The sequence below is a fragment of the Chionomys nivalis genome, chromosome 9, assembly GCF_950005125.1.
Source record: "Chionomys nivalis chromosome 9, mChiNiv1.1, whole genome shotgun sequence".
In the NCBI taxonomy this organism is placed as follows: domain Eukaryota; kingdom Metazoa; phylum Chordata; class Mammalia; order Rodentia; family Cricetidae; genus Chionomys; species Chionomys nivalis.
This window is the reverse complement of record NC_080094.1, coordinates 3,535,147-3,558,857: the sequence shown is the minus strand read 5'-3', so window position 1 is coordinate 3,558,857 and position 23,711 is coordinate 3,535,147. Positions and strand designations below refer to the sequence as shown.

Here is a 23,711-nt window from a genome sequence, read left to right as displayed (position 1 = left end):
CCCACCCCTTAACCCTAAACTTCTCCAGCTCAGAACCTCCCCTCCCCCATCCAGCTGTGCGTGTGCTTACTCAAGCTCTCTTGCTCCCTCTTCTCTCCTTCCCTCCCCTCCTCTTAGTCCCTCTTCTGCTCTTTTGATCTCCTTTGCCATCACACTTCTCTTTGTCTTCATCACCCCCTACACCTCCTTCTCAAGGCCAAGTCCATTCTGCTGCCTATGTTCAACCTAAGGCTTTCTCTTCCTGCTCTGGACTCTTCCAGATGACTCTGGCTATACTTTCCCCTCACAGCTATAATCAAAACCTTCCACTTAACCAAACCTTTGAACAGTCATGTCAGTTGATACAATTATGTTACAAGGTCTTTAAAATGTTCCAGACAAGAGAGATCAGGAACACAAACAAAAGGAAATGGTGGTTTAATGGGTTAAGATCAAACAAAGTGAGTCCCATGGTGGTGCACAAACCTTTAATCCCATAATCCAAGCACTCGAGAGGCAAAAGCTGCCTGATCTCTATGAGTCCAAAGTCAGCCTGGTCTAAATAGTGAGTTCTACTGAGCTTCAGGATAGCTAAGGCTGTTACACATAGAAACTGTATCCCCAAAACGAAAAACCAAAACCAAAGCAAACAAACTAATCAATGATGGAGGAAGGTCATTGGTTAAAAAATAAAGAAACTGCTTGGCCCTCATAGGTTAGAACATAGGTGGGTGGAGTAAACAGAACAGAATGCTGGGAGGAAGAGGAAGTGAGCTCAGACGCCATGCTCCCCCCTCCCGGGCAGATGCAGGGCAGCTCCTCTCAGAGGCAGACACGATGCAGCCAGCCGCCAGGTCAGACATGCTGAATCTTTCCCGGTAAGACTGATGCTACACAGATTATTAGAGATGGGTTGATCGGGATGAGAATTAGCCAGTAAGGGCTAGAGCTAATGGGCCAAGCAGTGTTTAAAAGAATACAGTTTGTGTGTTGTTATTTTGGGGCATAAGCTAGCCAGGGGGCCCAGGAGCTGTGGCGGCAGGAATGCAGCCCGCAGCTCCCACTACAAATCAACATATTGTAGTAGTTAGTCAAAGATCTATCTTTACCAATAAGCTCTCTGGATTCAAATTCTGTCTCTATCACTTCCTACCATGAATTTCTCTAAGATGATAATATTCACAGTAATGAACCACCTACATATTATGGTGTAGGAGTTCCTTCTGTTTGTGTGTTGCTTGTATTGAATAAAGAAACTGCCATGGCCTAGCTGATAGGACAGAACTTAGGTAGGCAGGGAAGACAGAACTGAATGCTGGGAGGAAGAAAGGCAGAGTCAGGAGAAAGATGCTATGGATCTGTGGGAGACAGATGCTGAGAATTTTCCCCAGTAAGCTACTGCCATGTGGTGATACACAGATTAATAGAAATGGGTTAAATTAAGATTTAAGAATTAGCCAATAAGAAACTGGTGCTAATGGGCCAAGCAGTGATTTAATTAATACAGTTTCTGTGTAGTTATTTCAGGGCTAAGCTAACTGGGCAGCCGGGACGAACAAGCGGGCCCTCTTCCTGTTACAATATTAGATTTTAAGATAAATTTGTAAGACTAGCAATGGGCATGCTGTAAGTAGTACTATATGCCTACATAAAAAATTTAGTAGTTTAAGAAAATTAAATTTAGAGAGTATCAATTTTAATTATATTGATTTACCTTTGTCAGCAGTTTATCTTTAAGTATATATGAAAATTCTTTTTCACTCTCTGATTCTGAAGTTGAGAGATCTTTATAATTTTTTTTTGTTTTTGTTGCCCTTCGTGGAAGTCTGGTTCTCCGATCTACAACTATTTCATCATCCTTTTTGGTAATGTTTTTATTGCGTCCCTTTAGGGGAATATTTCATGATTATTATAATACCAGTAATAGAGGTATCAGAAATATAAGCTATTTGTGATAAAAATGCAACATTGGCGCTACATACAAATATATGTAGGAATGAAATGATTCTTGATTGAAAAAACTACCATTCTTGTCATCTTCACTGTTTTATTTCTACCATGCAATCTCTAAGAGAAATACTTTCCAAAGTTACACACACACACGTACGTGAGGGAGTATACTCAGTAAAGTACTTGCTGCATAAACACAGAGACCTGAGTTCAAATATTCAGAACAAATATAAACAAGCCAAGCACAAGGGTCAGTTCTTATAATCCCAGTACTGGGAGGCAGACAGGTGAATCCCTGTGGTCACTAGCCAGCTAGGACATATAGACAGGCAGATTTCATGAGCTCATTGATCAGACATTTCAATCAAAATGGTGAACTCTAGGTAAGATGTGGAAAAGTGATCAAAGAGAGCATCCCAATATTGTTAACCTTTAGCCTCCATATATACTGGCACAAGTAGTATATATCCACACACAGGTGCATGCATGCAGAACACACGCATGTACACATAGACATACATGCATACTCCAAGACACTATTAAAAATAGAATGCATAAGATAATGCAAAGGCAAGGTCAAGGACCAGCTATGGAAACAGGTAAAAAAAAAAAATGAAGGCATGTGTTATTGCTATAATGGTCTCTAAATGGTATTTTATCTCTTGATTACCATTATGGATCTTGGCTGCCCCCTTTCCAAGGATGACCCTGCAAAATTCAGGAAAATAAGATTAAAATTTTCAATAGATAAAATGGTCATAACATTTCTGCAAGAATAAATTTAAAATCATAAAATAAGAAGCCCCTCACCCTGATGTGGGATTCCCTCTGTATGCTGTGAATAACATTGGTTAATAAAGAAACTGCCTTGGGACTGCACAGGAAATAGAGGTAGATGTGGAAAACTAAACTGAATGCTGGGAGAAAGGAGGAGTTAGAAAGAAGCCATGTAGCTGCTGGAGTGAGATGTCAGAACTTTACCCAGTAAGCCACTGCCACGTGGCGATACACAGATTACTAGAAATGAGTTAAATTAAGATATAAGTGTTATCCAATAAAAAGCTAGAGCTAATGGGCCAAGCAGTATTTTAAATATAGTTTCTATATAATTATTTTAGGGCTCAGCAGCTGGGAAACAACAAGCAGCCTCCAATAACAAATTGGCACGCCAACATGGTGGATGGACTATATCCACGTAAAACCTGAAAAAGCTTGAAAGGGAATCCTAGACACAAAAGAACAGAGTTAAGCATGGTTTGGTATTGGCATTTTCTTGGATGGGTTCTATTTGTTAGAAGCAAGCAGAGGCATGGCTCCTTTAAGAGAGGTTTTCCTGATTCAGCAGCAGCAGAAAAAAATGCCAGCATGACCTCCGGCTCTTTCAGGAGGCCAAGCATTTAAATAAGCAGCATGTTACAAACTGCTTAATGGCTCAACACAGACCCACTGCATACTTGGAACTGGGACCATGTGCGTGGCTCGAGGCAGTGAATGGCTTTCCTCCACCATGCTGGACTGTGTGAAGCAAGCAGGCAGGGCCGTATATACCCTAGCAATGATGCAGCTCAGATTCTTAAGAAGTGCTTCTGGTCAGAATAATTACAGATATGCAATAAAGACAAATTCAGATGAAAAAGACCTCTAAATGATACACAGTGTGCTTAAAAAGGTACGTAGGTTTGGGAGAGAAAAAAAGGAGTATAGAGAGTCATAAAAAGTAAAGAGACAGAGTATAATAAACATTAAAAAGTAGTACAGTAAAAATAAATGAGTCATGTAAAATTGGACTATACACAGAGAGTCTGGATTGTGTAATTATTGTGTTTACTTTGAATTTTTGACTGTGAAGGAGCTAAGTAACGAATATACATACTTTAAAGGTATCTTGTCTTCAAAATTTGGGTCTAAGGATTTGTTGCTTTGGAAAAGAGGTTCTTCTTTTGTTTCCACAGAGGATAAAAACATATGAAATTTTTCCAGACTAATGTGGTTTGATGCACCAAGAACCCCTGGAAAGGTTGCCACATTACTAATAGCTTTAGGCCCAGGTGCTTCTTTCATTTCAAGCATAATGTCTGCCATCTTTTTATATATCTTTGAGAGCTAAAGACAAGTGAAACTAGTGAAGCAAATCTTATTTACAAGAAGAGTCCTATAATGCATGTTAACTTACCATCTAATCATTTCAACAAAATAATTGCCATAAAATTTTGTATTTTTATTGATTGCAGAATTTTAGACCACTATCACCACATTAAACAATAAAAGCAACACATAGACAGAGGGATCTCCCACACCAGTGTATGTGTTGGATAAGGCAAAGAAATGATGATACAGAAACACACAGAGCATAAATAGCAGTAATTAGATGTGTCAGGGACCAATTTTTGATTCTGTTTAAGAATATTAATATTGTTCACGAACATCAGCTACATAACTGAGTAATAGTGATCCATGAATAAAATAAGCAATGATAATATGTAATGAATCAAAAATTACGATAAATCACTTTTGTATGTATGTGGAGTCTTATTTAAATGAAAATATAAGAGGCTTGGGAGATATCTGTTTAAGTGATTTTCACTTAAACACAAAGACCTGAGTTTGGATCTCCAACAACCAATGTAAAAGGCAGGCAAGGCAGTTTACAATTATAATCACAGCACAGGCAAACCAAACAGGAATATCACTGCGTCTTGCTGGCCTGTCAGTCATTTCGGCTGAACTGCCTGCCAAGCTTCAAGCTGGGAAACTCTCAAAATATAATGTAGAGAGCAATCAAAGAAGACAGCTAGCATCAACCTCTGGCAGTTCTTCCCATGCCTTTCTGCCATCCTACCTTCTTTCTCTCTTGCCCACCCATACAAATATAACCATTAGCAAAACAATGAAACAATTAGTATATGTTTTGTCATACTTAAAAGGGCCTGTTAATGATAAAAGTATAAATGATAAAGGAATAAACAAGCAAGAATCTATAACATGATTATTAAGCAATAGGCTTAGGATTATCAAGTTATCATGCATTTCAATAGAGTATAACTGAATATATTTACAATATTTCTCTAAAAATTAATTTCTTACTTGATTTTCTACTTTTGTATTTCTTCGCATTTTTATTTCTACTGTAATCCATTAGTCTTTTTGATTTTGGTTCTCTTAGCCAGCTAATGTCAGTCTTGCTGTCATCACACCCACATTCTGTTTCAGTGTCACTAAAGAGTGTTTTCTCATGACTTGCTGACATCTAGAGAGAAAGCCAACAAACATGCCTTAGTACATATGTCAAACAGTATTGTAATGACCAAATATCCAAACAATAAACTAAATGCTGGTGGCTTTGCCAATTTTTCTGTTGCTTGCTTTTTTAGCACTGGTAAGGGTTCAAAAACTCAGGGCCTTTTATATGTCAGGTAAACGTTCTATCACTTGGTACATCCTTGGATATATTTTTTTATTCCTTTTACATTTCAACCACAGTTCCCCTTCCTACACCTCCTCCTCCTGCTGCCCTTGCCTATCACCCCCAAAACAACCCCCATCCATTCCTCCCAAAGGGTAAGGCCTCCCATGGGAAGTCAATAAAGCCTGGCACATTAAATTGAGGCAGGGCCAAGCTCCTCCTCCCCTACCTCAAGGCTGAGCATGGCATCCCACCATAGGGAATGGATTCAACAAGCTAGCTCATGTACCAGGAATAGATCCTGGTTCCACTGACAGGGGCCTTTCAGATAGACCAAGCTATACAACTATCTCCTACATACAGAGGGCCTAGGTTCTGTTTCATCTGGCTCTACAGCTGTCAGTCTAAAGTTCATGAGTTCACACAAAGTTTGGTTCAGTCATCTCTGTAGATTTTTTCCTGTCATGATCTTGATCTCCCTAGGACATATAATCCCTCCTCCCTCTCTTTGACTGGATTCCAAAAGAATGGGGTACAGATCTAAACAGAATTCTCAACAGAAGAATCTCAAATGGCTGAAAGACATTTAAGGAACTGCTCAACATCCTTAATCATCAGGGAAATGCAAATCAAAATGATTGAGATACCATCTTCCACCTGTCAGAATGGCTGGGATCAAAAAGATACCAAAAACAGCTTATGCTGGAAAGAATGTGGAGTAAGGGGAACACTCCTCCACTGCTGGTGGGACTGCAAACTTGCACAGCCACTTTGGAAATCAGTACAGCACTTATCAGAAAATTGGGACTCAATCTGCCTCAAGACCCAGTGATACTACTCTTGGGCATACCCCCAAAGGATACCTGCTCAACTATGTTCATAGCAGCATTATTTGTAAGAGTCCGAATCCAGAAGCAACCTGAATGTCCCTCAACTGAAGAACGGATAAAGAAATGTGGTACATTTACACAATGGAGCATTACTCAGCAGTAAAAAGAATGATATCAAAGTATGCAGGCAAACGGATGGAAGTAGAAAAAAAAAATCATCCTGATTGGCTCAAAGATAAACACAGCATGTATTCACTCATAAGTGGATATTAGATGTAAAGCAAAGGATAACCAGACTATAATCCTTGAATATAATTTTTTAAAGTATTCCATGATTTGTCAATAAATGCAATTTTATTTCTCATACTCTCCTTGATTAGTCAGAGAAATGATGCTGTGAACAAAGTCAATACTGAATTAATCAAAGTCCTCATTTCCACCATTCTTTCACACAAAGACATTGCTCAGCACAGTACGACACAGCAGTCTTAGTTTTCACCATCTCTAAGTCATTTTCTAGTGGGGTATGTATTTAGTAACATAAATGACCTTTTTCACTTACGCTCATACTAAACTGCATGAAAAATATAAAAATTTAAAACTCTCAGAAAGCTCCACACAGAGTTGTCATAAGATTGTCTATGTCATCCTTCTCAATCATGGTTTTCAAAATGCTGTTTCCCAGGTCTTAAATTTGAAGGTACAGATCAAGGCCATTTTCCAAAATAGTTTAGAACATTTTCGTAACTATTAAATAACTTAAAATTTTGTCATTTCATCCCCTGCTAAGGGAGCACGAGTGTCAGTATACATCCTTAATAATCTATATTCTGCATTAAGTGAACTATAAATATCAGTTTGTGGGAAGGTTGAAGACTGAATGATCTTTTGGAAAATCATCAAGGCATTGCTACTCTTAGTAATTCCATTTTATCTGTTTTTCTTTGTATCTTTTTTTGTTTTTATGCAAATTACATGTCACCTTTATTTGGGCCAGCATGTCTACCTTCAGGTTCCTCTTCTATTCTGTACCTTTAAGTGTATCCACACTAGTTGGGTCAGATTGTCAACAAGTGAAGACAAATTTGAATGATTACATTCTTTTACTGTATTTGTCAATGGGCTCAATATTCTTGGCAGTTGACTTTGAAAGCATAAAGTTGTCAATATCAGATGCAGACTTAGAAGAAAAAGAAGCCTGACTTTATTTTGTATAGTTTGGCTCTTTCACTATGTAGGTTGTGAAGGTGGAGTAAAGAGGGTTTGGAGACAGACTTTATTAACACTTGGACTTGGCTCAATCTTAACAGCTATGACGAGAGGTTTCCTGCTCCAGACTCCTTAAACCTTTCAGTGTTACTTTAATGGTTGAAATCCTCTGTGCTCTAGATTCAGGGTCTGGAAGAAACTCTCAAACATATATAGCTAAAGGTAAGTTATGATTTGTTCCTCACTCATCTTCATTATTTGAAGGTGAAAAATCCTTATAGCCTTCAAATTCATACCTCTATTATTTCCTCAAGTTTATTGGGTATGCTCTTTCCTCCTATAGATTCCTTGGGCTTTTTCTTGAATGGAGTAATTTTTATGATGACCTGAATGTATCATACTATTCTACTCTATTTTTCAGGATCATTTCCCCTCACACGCACACCCATCCAACTGTTAACCTCTCATACAATTACCTCCACTAGTGCTTCCAATACTAGAATCAAAGCCATCTGAAGAGCTAACAATTCATATCATGGTTTTATATCCACGAAAATTTCGGATTGTTTCTCAAAATTCAATGACACTTTGACAGTGGAATAAGAAAGTTAAGCAGATGGAGCAGGGTCATACTGTACAACAGTTTTAGGTTGTCTCACTTCACAACAAGCCCTAATTCCAACAACAGCAATGCATAGCTAGGCTTTAAACCTTCTATTTCAGTTTTAGGTTTTTATTTTATATCCACCAAAATAATATACAATAAAGATCCTTAATCCATAACAATTTGACAGAGCTACCTATATTTCTGTTTTAAAGTTGTCATATGGCAATCTCCAGAATTAGCCATGTTCATTGGATTGAAGGGCAAAGCTTTCTTCATTATTTCATGTATGTGTAATACTGTACTTATCTACTTCAGATGAAATATTCAATCCAGGAGCCAAACACAGTAACAAAATTTCACTTTGAACGTGAACTATATTGCCTGAATAATGTAAGTGCAACTAGAGCTACAGATGGTTGTAAGCGCCTTTTATAGGTGCTAGGAATGGAACTTGGGTCCTCCTCTGGAAGAATAGCCAGTACATTTCTCAACCTCTGAGCCATCCCTCCAGCCTTTGAGTATTATTTTTTAAACACCAACATGTACTTTATTTTCTATTTCAATCACCTCCAGCATTAAAATATTATTAAAAGAAATACTCCTTTAAAGATGTATTTTTATGTATGCGATGTCTGTGTACCTATGTGTGTGTTAAGCCACATGTGGCAGGTGTCTGCAGAGGCCAGAAGAGAGTGTCAGACCCTATGGAAATGGAGGTACAGAGGGTTTGTGAACTGTTCAATGTGGAAGCTGGGAACCACACTCAGGTCCTCTGAAGAGTACCAAGCACTCTTTTAATCACTGAGCTGAACTTCCTCTCTAACCCAAGAAACATTGGCATATCTCACATGTTATAACTTACTCTTTTATTTTTTGTTTTGAAAGGAGAGTCATGTTCATCATGATTCCTTACACCTAGCCTGGAGAGAAACAAAAATATGCATCAATTTAAAAACTGTATCACAACTGTTTTCTTTAGACGGGGCTGGTGAGATGGCTCAGTGGTTAAGAGCACTGGCTGCTCTTCCAGAGGTCCTGAGTTCAATTCCCAGCAACCACATGGTGGCTCACAATCATCTGTAATGAGATCTGGCGCCCTCCTCTGGCATGCGGGCATACATGGAGGCAGAATGTTGTATACATAATAAATAAATCTTAAAAAAAAAAGACAGAAGCCGGGCGGTGGTGGCACACGCCTTTAATTCCAGCACTTGGGAGGCAGAGGCAGGCGGATCGCTGTGAGTTCGAGACCAGCCTGGTCTACAGAGCTAGTTCCGGGACAGGCTCCAAAACCACAGAGAAACCCTGTCTCGAAAAACAAACAAACAAAAAGACAGCTCACTGGGAAATTACTTCTAAGTTTTCAAATTTAACTTTCACTAATTTATATCACTAGTTGTGTAATTATGCCAGATTATCCTTTCTGATCCACTGTTTAAAAATAAGTTCGAATAAACATTTTTCAATTCTATGATCAAAGTCATAATATTCAAATTACCGATTTTTCCATATTTAATTTAGAAATAAGTGCTGGAGTAATAATCACAGCTAGAGTAATCATGACTGTAGAATTTTAATCTACTCCTTTCATATGTCAAAAACTCAGATTAGGGAAGATTTTTATTTAAAGACAGTAAATGTCAATGTGATCTACTGATTTATAGTCTTAAAGAAACATACAACTTTACTGATTTCTCCATACTGGCTTCTCTAGCTGTAGCTTGAAATTCTTGGATCTATATGGAAATAAACAGGAAGAAAAATACTATGTTAAAATAAGTGAAATGTAAAGAAAAAATGAACATATCAAAATCTAGTTTCTCCAACTTCAGAGAACAAGAATTGTTATTAAAATCGACTTTCCATAGTATTGATTAAAGCTAAACCAAATACATAAAAGCAGACTGATAGTAAAAGAAATGAGAATGTATTATCACAGTGAGGACCAGTGCTTTTCTGTGACAATACATTATGGTAAAAATCTCTTACATTCTAAGAAACTAGAACACTTGCTAGACCTCACTGTTACAATTAATACACACTGATGTCACTTAGGACTGTTAATCTATAGCCTACTCAATCTTTTTTTTTTTTTTACCAGCCTTTAAGAGAATAATGTAATAACCAACCTTATTGCCTTAGATTTCCCATGTAACCAACTTCTCCAACCTAAGTAAGGTATAGCTGTAATCTTAACTTATGTACCCTGCCATGACCCTAACCCAGAATAATGCATGAATACTCTAATAAACATTTGGTGAAGACAACAAAAATACAGGTTGAAAGCAATATCATAAAATAAATATCCACCACAAACACTGAACATAACATCTTGTTCACAATAATGTTTCTGGGGTCAGTTGAACTCAGTAACTGAACCCCTTGTCAAACTCTTGCAGATTCTGCAAAATATCCCTCATTCCTTCCCCATATGAAGCTTTCTGTGCTGTTCAATATATGCAGACAAAAGCCTTTTGTTAAGGACACATAGACACACAGAGAGACAAAGATTCACAAGACAACCTTCAGGCAGGCAAGGATTCAGACTCATACAATAGACAAAGGGAGATGGAATACGTAGGGAGAACAAAGCAAAGAACTTAAATTGAGGTTTGCTCTTATTTAAGCAACAGGGAGGGCTTTGGTTTCTTTTGTTAATGGAACACCACATTTTTGGTGACTTAGAGTTTCTTATTAATGCATTCAAACAGAGCACAGTTTTCTTTAAAGAACAAGTCTAAAGCAGTATAATGCCTCAGTTATTCATTTGTCTTAAGTTTTTTTTTTTTTTAAAAATCAGGGGGAACACTACCTAGATATACCTATGCTTGCTATACCAATAAACCATTTAATATTTTAAACATTGTATCTCTATCTCAAGACGGCATCTCAAATATAACTGCATATAGCTGCAAAATGACTACAGAAGAACTAAGTACTAAGTCAGTGATTTCTAGCTTACGCCAAGTTTTATGACAGGTTCATCAGTGCCATTCAAGCTGAAATTATATACATCATTCCTGGGGAAAACAAAAGACTACTGTTAGTATCACTACATAAAGAAATTCAGTTTATTCAAATAAACACTTAAGAAAACTTACAGCGGACATTTGGAAGTAACATTAACAAAAGTCGTCTTCAGTTTTCTGTAACTTTTTCTCTGAACCTTTTCAAAAATACAAAAGTTCACATAAAAACATTTAGATATGAGATTACTAACTGCATCAGACAGGTCACAAGCGTAAAAGTTTTAAATTGTGACACATTTCCTAGTTGTGCTCTCAGTAATAAATCTAGCATTTGTAACATTTTTCTCAATAAAAATGAGTCAACTGAATAAAAATTTCAAGAAAACCATTGTCTTCCAAACTTTTTTTTATTGATTTTTTATTGAGCTCTACATTTTTCTCTGCTCCCCTCTCTGCCTCTCCCCTCCCCTCTCCCTTTAACCCTTTCCCACTGTCCCCATGTTCCTAATTTACTCAGGAGATCTTGTCTTTTTCTACTTCCCATGTAGATTAGATCTACGTAAGTCTCTCTTAGGGTCCTTATTGTTGTCTAGGTTCTCTGTGATTGTGACTTGTGGGCTTGTTTTCTTTGCTTTATGTTTAAAAACCACTTATGAGTAAATACATGTGATAATTGTCTTAATGGATAAGGAAAATGTGGTACATTTACACAATGGAGAATTCTTTTTAGAAGAAACTAGCAAGCCATTTTATGTCTCCACTTTGCAGAGACTAAAGTAGGTTTCTGAACAAGAACAGAACATGTATATTTTGGAAAGTAAACAAGCTAGTATTTAAATGTAATGAAGGGATTAGCACAAGCATCCTATAAGGCAGAAAAAATTAGACCAGAGTAGCATAACAATAAGATAAGAATCAGAGATCAGATCCTTGATATTTGACAAATTAAACATGTAAACAACAAAAACTAAAACAAATTATAAATGGTAAATCAAAGATCTGTATTTTAAGCCTGTGTAAACAGTAAATATTTTAACAAAATCAAGATTTTAGTATTTGTCAGGACAAGATAGAATAAGCTAGGAAAACAGAACCACATCCACAGACAAGAGGCTGTGACAGACTGAATGTAGACTAAAAACCATGGACCCAAAGGTGAATATACTAGATCCATATTTGAAACTATTTTCGTGGTTTAGGGGATGCACCTAGTGTCTCAGGAATGGTAGGCAAGTGCTATCCACCACTGAAGTGATAATCTTAGTTGCCAACTTTTGAGACAAGGTCTCAGGAAACGTCACCTAGGCAGGTCCTGTACTTGCAATCCCCCTGCCTTAGCTTTCTGGGTAACTGAAATTACAGGAGTGCACCATGTGGCCCAGCTTAAAAAGAACACGTTGAAAAACAGAAAGAACTAAGTAACTTGTGAATAAATCTGTCAGTGTTATATGTTGGTGTTACAATTCATTTCAGTATTCTGTAACTTTAATACCATTTTTATTAATATTTTAGTGCTTACAATCAAATATTAAGTATGACTATGTAGAGTTTGGTTAAGTTAAGTAGCACATACCTTATTGAATTGTAGGTCAGATTTCTTTGACAAATCACTATTAAAAAAGATACAGTATTTAAGGAGGACTTAATAACAGCAAAATATTCTTCATAAATACAATCAATATATACTAAAACATATTAACATTAACTATGCCAAAAATGGCTACCAACACAAACCTAAAATGAAATCTCTAATCAGTCTGATAGTTTTACAATCTCACAGTTAAATTGTAACTATTACAGTAAAATCTAAGTTGTATCAATAATATAAAAGGAAGTGCTAAACACTGTAAAAGGTATAGTTATGCAGGAATACTTTATTATTGTATAGGACTAGAGTGAACGGAAATGTGAATGAACAGTCTCACAGCTCATAAATTGATATTTTAAGAATCAGCTTTTAAAAATATTACAAACAAGAATTATTAGTTAACAGTTATTTCAGCTCACAGACACACCCTGTACTTCATTAAGAAATGCATTTTTAGCACATTTAGCTTTAGTCATTACTAGGTTCCATAAATAAAAATCCTAAGATGTTTATATCTTGCAGATTTCTCTCCTGTACTGTTTCATAATGTATGACACTTTATATAGTATAATACAGTACTGGAATGCTCTATGCTATATAATTTAAATAGCTACCATTGAAAAAAGTTATTAGTAATTATTTTCTACTAGAAAGTTATATTATCCAAACATGTCCATAAAACATTTCCCATACTATGCAAGCCAATTTAGTTGTATCTGTCAAAAATACTTGTCTCGCCGGGCAATGGTGGCGCACGCCTTTAATCCCAGCACTCAGGAGGCAGAGGCAGGCGGATCTCTGTGAGTTCGAGACCAGCCTGGTCTACAGAGCTAGTTCCAGGACAGGCTCCAAAGCCACAGAGAAACCCTGTCTCGAAAAAACAAAACAAAAAATACTTGTCTCTATTTATGAATATACCTGCCATTCAGAGATTCTTTTAATTTTCTTGTAGACTTCATGCCATCACTTGGGTTGTATCTCTTATTAATTTGGCTTATCAAGGATTCTGCTGCATCAGTAAATCCTTTCCCTTTTGACTTTTCTCTCTGAAACAATTATAAATTATTTTAAAACTATTACCTAACTTTTAAGGGAAAATAAATGCTGAAAGAACGTTTAGGAAATCTGATTCTACAGAGACCTACAAAACAATGAGTGGTCAGAAATCATTTATAAGTCTAGACTTTATACAGCAATCAAAATTATTCCATATACAGAGAGCTATGTTGAATGCTTCTTACATATTTTTAAATGTTATTATACATGAAAATAAAATACTTCAAGGGAAAAGAGTTCTTTGAAAAGATCAGTAAAACTGGCAACCTTACAGCAAAGTTAACTAAGGATTAAAACAAAAGGATGTAAATTGCTAACACCAGTAATGAAGAGGCCATCGCTTTTAATCACAAGCACATTAGGATAATTATTGAGTTCCATGTCCATAACACTAGCAACAAACAAGATGGAATAATTCCCTGAATGATGCAATTTTTAAAAACTCAGGCAAAGAGAAATGAGATATTTGAAAACACCTATATTTATGGATCCAATCAATGGTTAACCTTACAAAGCAAAAGGCACCAGCAGACCCAGGTGGGTTTACTAGTGAGGTCATTTAAGAAAGAAATTATATAAATTTCTCCCTAATATACCCTAGAAGGCACAGAACAAAACATCACAAAAACAGGAAAACTAGCCAGTAGCTAGCAAATCAAATCCAATAATGTCAGAAAAGAACTGCACACCAGAAACAAGTAGTACTTACTCCTGGCATGCAAGACTGTGTCAACTTTTAAAACTCAATACCTATCATCTCTCACCTCAGCCTGAGGGAGGAAAGTCCTATCAACGGATACACATGAAGCATCTTAGGATGATTTAAAACTTAAATAACCTCAGCAACAAATTAAGAACAGCCGGGTGGTGGCGCACGCCTTTAATCCCAGCACTTGGGGGGGGAGAGGCAGGCGGATCTCTGAGTTCGAGACCAGCCTGGTCTACAGGAGCTAGTTCCAGGATAGGCTCCAAAACCACAGAGAAACCCTGTCTCGAAAAACCAAAAAAAGAAAAAAAAAACAAAAAAAAAAAAACAAACAAACCCAAATTAAGAACAGAAGGGGATTTGCACATCTAGATATGACTCACATATTGTAGTGTACACATGAAACACCCTCCTGAAAGGCTCATGTGTTGAAGGGTTGGCCCCAGCTAGTGACACTCCTGAGAGTGGTGTTAACCTCATCAATGGATTACTTTATTGATAAGTTCATAGTTGAATGGGTTAGGAGGTAGGGGATGCCTTGATGTAAAAAGGAAATCACCTAGGGATAAACCTTTGATGGGTATAATTTGTCCTCAGCCCCTTCCTCCCTCCTGCCTTCCTTTTCGTTCTCCTTCTTGGCCACTGTAAGGCAAATAGCTTTGTAATACCATGTGTTCTCTAAGAGACCACAGACTGAGTCTTTTAAACTATGGAGGAAGATAGGCCTCTACAAGTCTCTTCCTCAGGTATTTGGATCACAGTGAAAGAAAAGTTAACATCTATTTAAAATAATTATGGAAGCTGAGACATGACTCAGCAGTTAAGAGCACTAGTTGCTCTTTCTGAGGACCTGGGTTCAGTTCAAAGCAAGCACATGGCACATCACAACCATGTATAAGCCTAGTTCCAGGGATTACACACCTTTTTCTGACCTTCAAGGAAGACAATGCATGTATGTGGTCATATTCATATATGCAGGCAAAACAAACACATGTTTTTTAAAACTTCAAAATTATAAAACAAGTTATAGCTATCATCAAACTTAATGGTGAGAAGCTAGATCTTTTTTAATATGAGAAGATTTTGCCTCTCATCGCTTGGTTTTAAAAATAATGGAAGACTAGATAACTCAACAATAAGCAATGAAAGAATTAAAATTTCATACTCTTAATGTTAATACTCTTAACAAAATTCCTAAAAATATATAATAAAACTCGTAAAAACTAACAGTAAAGTGGATATATGCAAAATTAAAACAGAAGTCAATACTTACACAAGAGAAATACTACATGACTCTGATAAAAAAATCCAAGAAAATCCAAAAGATATTCCATATACATTTTATAGAGTATTGTCAAAGTTGAGACTTAACTTCATGGCTTTAATGTAATCCCAAGCAAGCTATTTTGTGTTAAAAATAAACTCAACCTCAAAAGCTAATGATAGACAATAGGCAAAAGGGAGAACCAACATTGCTTTATTTCCAGACTATTAAAAGTTGCAGTCAAGACAGGACTGAAACGCCAACACATGCAAAAGATCAATACCACAGCATCAAGAACCTAGAATTAGATTCCCCTCAACACAAAATAAAGTGGGGAAAAAAAAGACCAAAAAACAAAAACCAGTTCAACAGAGAATTAGTCTTTTCACTAGTATCAGATCCAAAAGAAACTGGCTAACTGGTGCCTAAAGACCATGGTGGCCTCCAGGCTCATTCAGTCAGTACTTGTGTCTTTTCTTAGCTCTTCTCACCCAAGCCTCTACCCTAAAACACTGCTGACATTTAGGCCATACACCCTTGGCCCACTCTCTTTGCTCTTTTTAGTCTTTTTCTTCCTCTCTCACCCTCCTCCCCTTTTCTCAAAGCCATGTTTGTTCTACCCCTTTTCTCTTCCTGCTCTAGACTTCCAGATGTCTCTGACTGTACTCTCCCTTGTATCTAAAAACCTTCCCCTCAACCTCACTATATGATATCATGCTAGAATACACTGAACAAGAATATAGTAAACAGACCTTTGCACAAACAGTTAAAACAGATCACAGACCTAATTGTAAACCACAGAACAATAAAAGACGCCATGTAAGATAATCTACATAAATTGTGTTTGGCAGTACTTTTTATAGAATCTTAACATGCCAAACACATAGAATGGCAAAAAAAACAATGAAAGCTCCTCTAAATCATGATTTTAAGAAATTTCAACTGAAAACACCACTCCATACTAAAACCAAAATCTCTGATAGCACTAAGTACTAGCAAGCATGTAGCATAATTCTAATTGCTGATACAGATGCAAAATAATACTATTGCTTTAGAAGACTTTTTGGCAAACTCTAAATATGCAAACAATGTGATCCAGTCATCAGGAATAGGTAGAAAACAAGAATTCTTCAACAATGGAAAAAATTCAATCTCTTGATAGTATAAAAGCACAATGTATAATGCAAATCTTAATATAAACTACAGACATGAATTAATAATGCCACATCTCTATAAAGTATACCATTTAAGATGTTATTAAAGGGAAATGGAAACAAGAGTCTATGAGAAATCTCTCTTACTCATTCACTGTAACCATAAAACTTTTCCTAAATGAGTGTCTAGGAAAACTGCTGAAAAACTAAGACTACAAAGAATTATCACCACTGTATTTGAGAATTTTTTTAAATTTAATTTCACATTTTAACCACAGTTCTCCCTCCTCCCTCTCCACCTGCTCCCATTGGTTCCCCCCAACCCACTCCCCATTCACTCCTCCCAAAGGGTAAGAGCTCCCAGGGGGAGTCTGGCACATTAAGTTGAGACAGAACTAAGCCCCTTCCCCCTGCATTAAGGCTGAGTGAGCAAGGCATCCCACCACAGGGAATGGGTTGCAATGAGCTAGCTCATGCACCAGGGATACAGCCTGGTCCTACTGACTGGGACACCTGGAAACAATCTGGATGCCGCTCAACTGAAGAATGGATAAATATGGTACATTGACAAAATGGAGTTATTACTCAGCTGTAAAAAAACAATGACATTATGAAATTTGCAGGCAAATGAATGGAACTAGAAAAAACCATCCTGAATGAATGTAACCCAGAATGAATGTACTCAGACAAACATGGTATGAACTCACTCATAAGTGGATATTAAATGAAAAGGAAAGGGTAACCAGGCTACAATCCACAGACTCAGAGAGGCTAGGTAACAAGGAGGACCCCAAGACGGACACATGAATCACTCTGGGAAGAGAAAATTTATAAGATTTCCTGGATAAACTGGGGGTGAAGGAGGCAGTAGAGGGGAGGGGATGGGGGATGACAACACAAGGGAATGTGATAGTCGAGGAGGGGAGGGATGAAGTGGGAGAGCAATGAAAGAGATATCTTGATAGAGAACCACTATGGGATTAGGAAGAAACCTGGTGCTAGGAAATTCCCAAGAATCTACAAGACGACGCCAGTTAAGACACCTAGCAATAGCCGGGCGGTGGTGGCGCACGCCTTTAATGCCAGCACTTGGGAGGCAGAGGCAGGCGGATCTCTGTGAGTTCGAGACCAGCCTGGTCTACAAGAGCTAGTTCCAGGACAGGCTCCAAAACCACAGAGAAACCCTGTCTCGAAAAAACAAAACAAAACAACAAAAAAAAAAAGACTCCTAGCAATAGTGGAGAGGGAGCCTGAACTGGCCTTCCCCAGTAATCAGACTGTAAATATCCCAACTGTCATCACAGAGCCTTCATCCAGTAACTGATGGAACCGATGCTGAGATCCACAACCAAGTACCAGACCAAACTCCGGGAATCCAGTCAAAGAGAGGGAAGAGGGAAAATGCAAGCAAGGGAGGTCAAGATCATGATGGAGAAAACTCATGAACTCTAACAGCAGCTATGGAGCCTCCAAGGGACTGAACAGTTGTGAAGATAAGTTAGTTTTTAAAATTCTAACAGTACTTAAATAGCTAAGGTCTGTTCATTTTATTTCTTTCTGGGTTCAACTCTATGTATTTAAAAACTAATACAAGTATGTTAATCATTTTAAAGTGTGTTTTTATAAATAAAGGAAGTTATCACTATCCCTTCTTGACAGAAGATGTGTTACCGGCTTAATAAAATGTGACAAAAATGAATCTCCCTGAAAACAGTGTATGACTTCAGATCTTCCAGAACAACAGGAGAGCCTTGAGTCTTACTGAATTACAGAGGTGCGATTGTTCTGTGCACATCTAATAAACAGAAGGCAGACAGATGACTATAGGAGACTGATCCACCACAGAAAGGGCAGGAAAGGCTGTGTAATGACACAGGAAAGAGTGCTATTAGGAAAAAAATAGCAAGCTGATTTAAAGAAACCTAACTTAGAAAATATGTTATGTTACATTTTTGACATTATGATAAATACTTGAGAGAACTTAAAAGATTAAGAGTTATGTTTTTTTCCTCATGATTTCAGAGACTAGTTCACAGTCCCTTTGGCCTTGTCACTTTAGGCATGAGGTGAGGCTGAAAATCATGGCCACTCATAGAAAAGCAGCATTATGAAACACTAATTCAATTTACACTTTCAGAGGGATAGAGAAAAAAGAAATCAAGGGTTGATTTATTCACACATACTTACATGCTTGTTCCAAGGGGCTGTGTTAGGAGGTAAATGAGGAGCTTAAGGAAGCATCTAGGAACTGAATTATCCATGTAAAGTCTATGGCAATATGCTAAGACTCTCTTAACAGTAAGCACTCTATGGGTAAGAAATGAATACAGCGAACACTCACCACTGGCATTTCTTTTAGTGCACATGAGTTAAGTTCAGAAGTCAGTTCTTTCCTTGATTTTGTACTTCTCATGCTTTTTCTAGAAGGGCTTTTATCACAAAGAGTAGCATCCACATCTTTTGACAATACACATGTCTTCTTATAGATGAGTGATTCTTCAGTTTTCTTATTTAGGAGTACTGATTTATAAGTAGTTTCAGATTCAATATGCCAATCACTCTGCTTAGTGTTTTCAGTATTTTTCTTTTGTGAATATTTAGAATGATTTTGTTCTTGATTGTTTCTTTCACAAACTTCTGCTTCATCTGAATTGTTACACTTGAATACATCTTTCTTGTATTTTACCCTATGTGTTTCTTCAGAATCATCATCAAGTGATTTTTGTTTAGTGCATTTTTTGTTGACATCAGTGTCTACTGGAAGAATAAAGTCTATTAGAATGAGTTTATAGGTAACATCTAAACTCCATTGTGTTTCCCTGAACACTATTGCATTAACAGATAAGACTATTTTCACCTTGGGTAAAAGTGTGTCCTGGTAAAGTACGGGCTCCCTGGTTATTACAGAGTTTGATGGTTGTTACAGGTGTCCAACATGCCCATTTGGAGTGTGCTGTATTTTTAGAGATGTCCATAACACCAGGTAATCTAGAAAAAATAGTATTTGTTCAATATATTATCAAATACAAGTGCATGACTCTTTTTAAGACATGATGTTTATATACAGTCAATGTTTTTTGAGAATACTGTTAAATGTAAAACTTTTATAGCATATGAAATTATATAACTGATAAGATTAAAAATACTAGAAAAGTATCATGATGTCACTACACTGCTATATTCCTAAATTAGATCTTTCACATCCTAATCTATCTTATTGTAAATTTAAACTAAGGTAAACTTTTCACACTAGTACTGCAAAGATCTTATAGCTCCTTCATATGGAAAGAATAAGACAGCTTCTTTCTTATTGTTCCATCATAGCTATCAATAAATGTTATGACTGACATTGCATTCTAATAATAGAAAGGACTTTCTTTCAAATCTGTTAAATTTAATTCACCCAAAATACGAATACATGCTAAGGGGTCTGATAGATTCTTATACTCACGCAGACTCATCTACTTTCACTGCATATACATCAGAAAAATTGTCCTCAATTTCATCTAAATAAAACAAAACCATAATATAGTCACTTTTTCATGCAGTTAGAAGAATGAAGTGTGAATATAATCCTATATATAAGTGGACATTTGAGGTAAGAATACATAGATTATGCCCTCCCTCTCTGACTCAAACTTCCCAGGAGCAGATGTTATATAGTCTATTTTCTCATCACACTGACATTTCTTTATATAATGCCGGCAGTTATTATAAACTTATTTCCAAATTAATGAAAGCCACTGGGGCTAAGACTAAAAAGGGCTCATTTGTTCTTTTTCACTCCCACCCATCTGCATGGTCACACATGCACACATGTATACTACACACACACGCGCGCGCGTGCATGCATACACTTTTGCAGCTGCACTCAGTGACTAAAATTAATTTTAAATTAATCCACAAAAGTACTTACTGAAATTTTGGTCTAGGGATTCATTGTCTTCATTTTCTTTGTTTTCTACAACTTTAGTAGTTTTGTCATGCTATCAACAGAGGAAACATATGTAAATACACATTAAGATATTATATGAATTCAGCTTTTTAAAGACCATTAAGGTTTGGAAAAAATGTAAGGTTGCCTCTGTATGAAAATTAGGTGTAATACACATTTCATGAACATTATGCACACATTCTAAGACCATCATTGCCCGATCTTGAAATGCACCAAAGCCCAACTTTCACTGTAGACATGAAGACGTAAGAGCCCACAAATTTTCTAATCTGATCTCAGAGTTACTACACTTAAGACTAATGATGATTTCTGAAATCTCCACGTATATCTGTCTTGTTGCTATTGACTTCATACCCTATTCTCTTTTACTAAAGTACAAAGAGCTGAAACTTATTAAAAATTTAAGTGCTCATTAAAATTTTGAGCACTTTCCAGGTAATTCTTTTCCCAAATCAATATTTCTCCCTATAGCCACAGATTCATCCTAGATCAAGATTAAAAACAATCCAACAAGCAAAACCCTAACGTCACTATCAGCAAAGTACATCGCCTAGCTGCAGATATTTTACCTTGCCCTTAGTTGTCCTCTTTGGGATGCCAGTCATCACACAATACTCAGAACCATGCCACAAAATTAGAAAAATAGTGACTTTATTAACAAACACTTATACTACACTATTTAAACCATTACTTTGACAATAGCTAGTAATTTATTCAACTCTTATGCCATTCATCTTTCTGCACACACTAATTTAATAGCTTTCATCTTTGGAGCTAGGCTCCTGTTTCTTCATTGGGTTCTTACTGCATCCTATGTGTGCATCTGAGGATGCTTATGCTTTAAGCTAAGGCAGTCGTATTAATCCGTCTAATTCCATGCTAGACTTTCAGACACTTAAAGACACTCCACTACAATCTCACATTCTGTATTAGTCTTCTCACAGCAGACACAAGTTTGTATAATAAAAGAATGACAGAAATTTTCTTTTTCTTAGTAATGTGTGAAGTTTCAGGTACAGTGAAACAGGCACTTCAGAATTTTAATGAAAGCACATGCCAGAAGAACCCTTTCAAAGATTACTGGTATTTAGAAAAACATGTCATTTTCTAAATATTGTACTTGGAAAAGGCAGCTCAGTATAAATTTCTAAAATAACTTGTTAAAATTTATTTTAACACAAAGTATCCTTACTTTGTCTCTAATATCCCATCTGTTTCTTCCATCAGATTGTCTAGATTTGAGTGACACAGCACAATCCACTTCTCTTTCTGATGTTTTAGAAACATCAGCTTTTTCAGCAGAAGTTATTGCTTGCAGTGGTGCCCTACTTCTTCTCTGGGGCGTTGCTAAAGGAACAAAGATAACAGCTATTTTTCCTGCTGTTACAGAGGTGACTTTCAGATGAGGAAGGTAAGAGGTGGAAGTTCTCAGGACATTCCTAGGTTTCTGGCAACAACTAAGTGGACACTATGCCATTTAATACAAGGAGAAAAAAACATCAGGAAAGATACAAAGAATTATTAAATCAGAAACTACTCATTTGAGAAATCTGTCATGCACAGGGCTGTTACCCAGAGGGCAACAAGATTTTTTTTTTTTGGACTTGAAGCTTATTATTAAGTTGTCATCAGAGCAACTACTACTAGAATGTGCCAGGTACTATATGTCAATATTTTACAACATTATTTGTTGCATGAATGGTTTTTATGTAATCCTGTACCCAAACTGATGAGGTATTTTGGCTCTACGGGTTGGAAAATAAATTGATTCTGAATTTAGAGGATACTGTGTGTCAAGTACAAAGCTGGTAGTAAAGAACTAAATCCAAGAAACCTGATGACTCCAACACTGTTTCTAATCACTATGTTATAATGCCTTTTGCTTAAATTATAAATTATTAACAGAATATTAATATTTTAATATTTGTTTAAGTCAATACCTTTTCTTATAAGATACCGTGATTTATATTTTTATCAATTTTATATCCAGAACTTCCCTGAATAAAAATTCCTCCCCTAAAATACTTGCTACAATCTTTTAAGAGTATTTTACACTTACATGTGTTGATTAAGAGTATTGGACTTCTCACTGTGTATCTATCTGCATCGGGAACTATCATTGATGCTTCAGACATTTTCTTTCTGCAAGATGTAGTTATCTTAAACCACAAGAAAAAGCCACAATAAAAATATATTCTGTTTAAACATTAACTATTCTGCAATTTTACTCAGAATTTTGCTTGACTACATGCAAAATGTGAAGTATTTTTAAGTAATTACAATGTCCCACAAATTTCTTTGTTTTAAGCTAACTTAAATGGTTTTATCTTCATGTTTGGTAATGACAAAAATGTTTTAGAATATTTATAGATCACTGGGCTTATATAATATAGTACCTTTGTAAGCTAAAAATATTTTTATAGATACTTATTGATGAATAACTTGTGATTTCCAACATTTCATGAAGATAATGTTTGCACGTTTAGGTATTTAAAACTACTTTGAATGCTTTCAAAATGTTAAGCATTTTCCAGTATTTTTCCTCATCTACTATCATTTAAACTAACAGGAATTCAGAGCCACCAATTATAATAAAGGTTTGAATTACCCCACATCACTGAAAGTAACAGAAATTGGTAAGTAGAAGTAGGGAATACAGGGGGACAAGTTTCAGAGAATGCCACATAAATAAGATGGCTCAAAGTAAAAAAAAAAAACAACAAAAAAAAACAAAACAACAACAACAAAACCTTAGGACTGTTTAAGGTTGTATTTTGTTAGAACTAAAGCAAAGATATGACAGAAAAAAAAAATAAGTGGGAAAAAGTAACTAATCTATATATCTCCAATTTAGAATGTCCAAGTGTACAATATAACAAACATGACTTGCTAAATAAAATACTTGCTTCTGTTTGCATTTGTAAAAGATGGGACAAAAACTGAAATGCTACATCAAGGCAACACTATCTACTCTAGGTACCTTTGCTCCGTTTCCTTCAGCAGTGGAGGTTAGTAAAGTAACTCACTCAACACCATATTTA

The 23,711-nt window shown here is 36.3% G+C and overlaps 1 protein-coding gene across 1 annotated transcript in view; it reads right to left on the bottom strand.

The window, feature by feature from the left end:
• Sycp2 (synaptonemal complex protein 2) overlaps positions 1–23,711 on the bottom strand; it is a 62,407-nt gene that overhangs the window by 11,096 nt on the left and 27,600 nt on the right. Inside the window, exons 17-31 of the mRNA XM_057781310.1 lie at positions 22,730–22,829; positions 21,863–22,017; positions 20,632–20,701; positions 20,167–20,221; positions 19,573–19,703; positions 19,057–19,469; positions 13,454–13,581; positions 12,521–12,557; positions 11,080–11,144; positions 10,941–10,998; positions 9,662–9,714; positions 8,841–8,898; positions 5,014–5,176; positions 2,600–2,637; positions 1,694–1,864 (exon numbers count right to left, since the gene is read on the bottom strand). Of these exons, the coding sequence (XP_057637293.1) occupies positions 1,694–1,864; positions 2,600–2,637; positions 5,014–5,176; positions 8,841–8,898; positions 9,662–9,714; positions 10,941–10,998; positions 11,080–11,144; positions 12,521–12,557; positions 13,454–13,581; positions 19,057–19,469; positions 19,573–19,703; positions 20,167–20,221; positions 20,632–20,701; positions 21,863–22,017; positions 22,730–22,829 (1,695 nt within the window). The remainder of the gene's footprint in view (positions 1–1,693; positions 1,865–2,599; positions 2,638–5,013; positions 5,177–8,840; positions 8,899–9,661; positions 9,715–10,940; positions 10,999–11,079; positions 11,145–12,520; positions 12,558–13,453; positions 13,582–19,056; positions 19,470–19,572; positions 19,704–20,166; positions 20,222–20,631; positions 20,702–21,862; positions 22,018–22,729; positions 22,830–23,711) is intronic.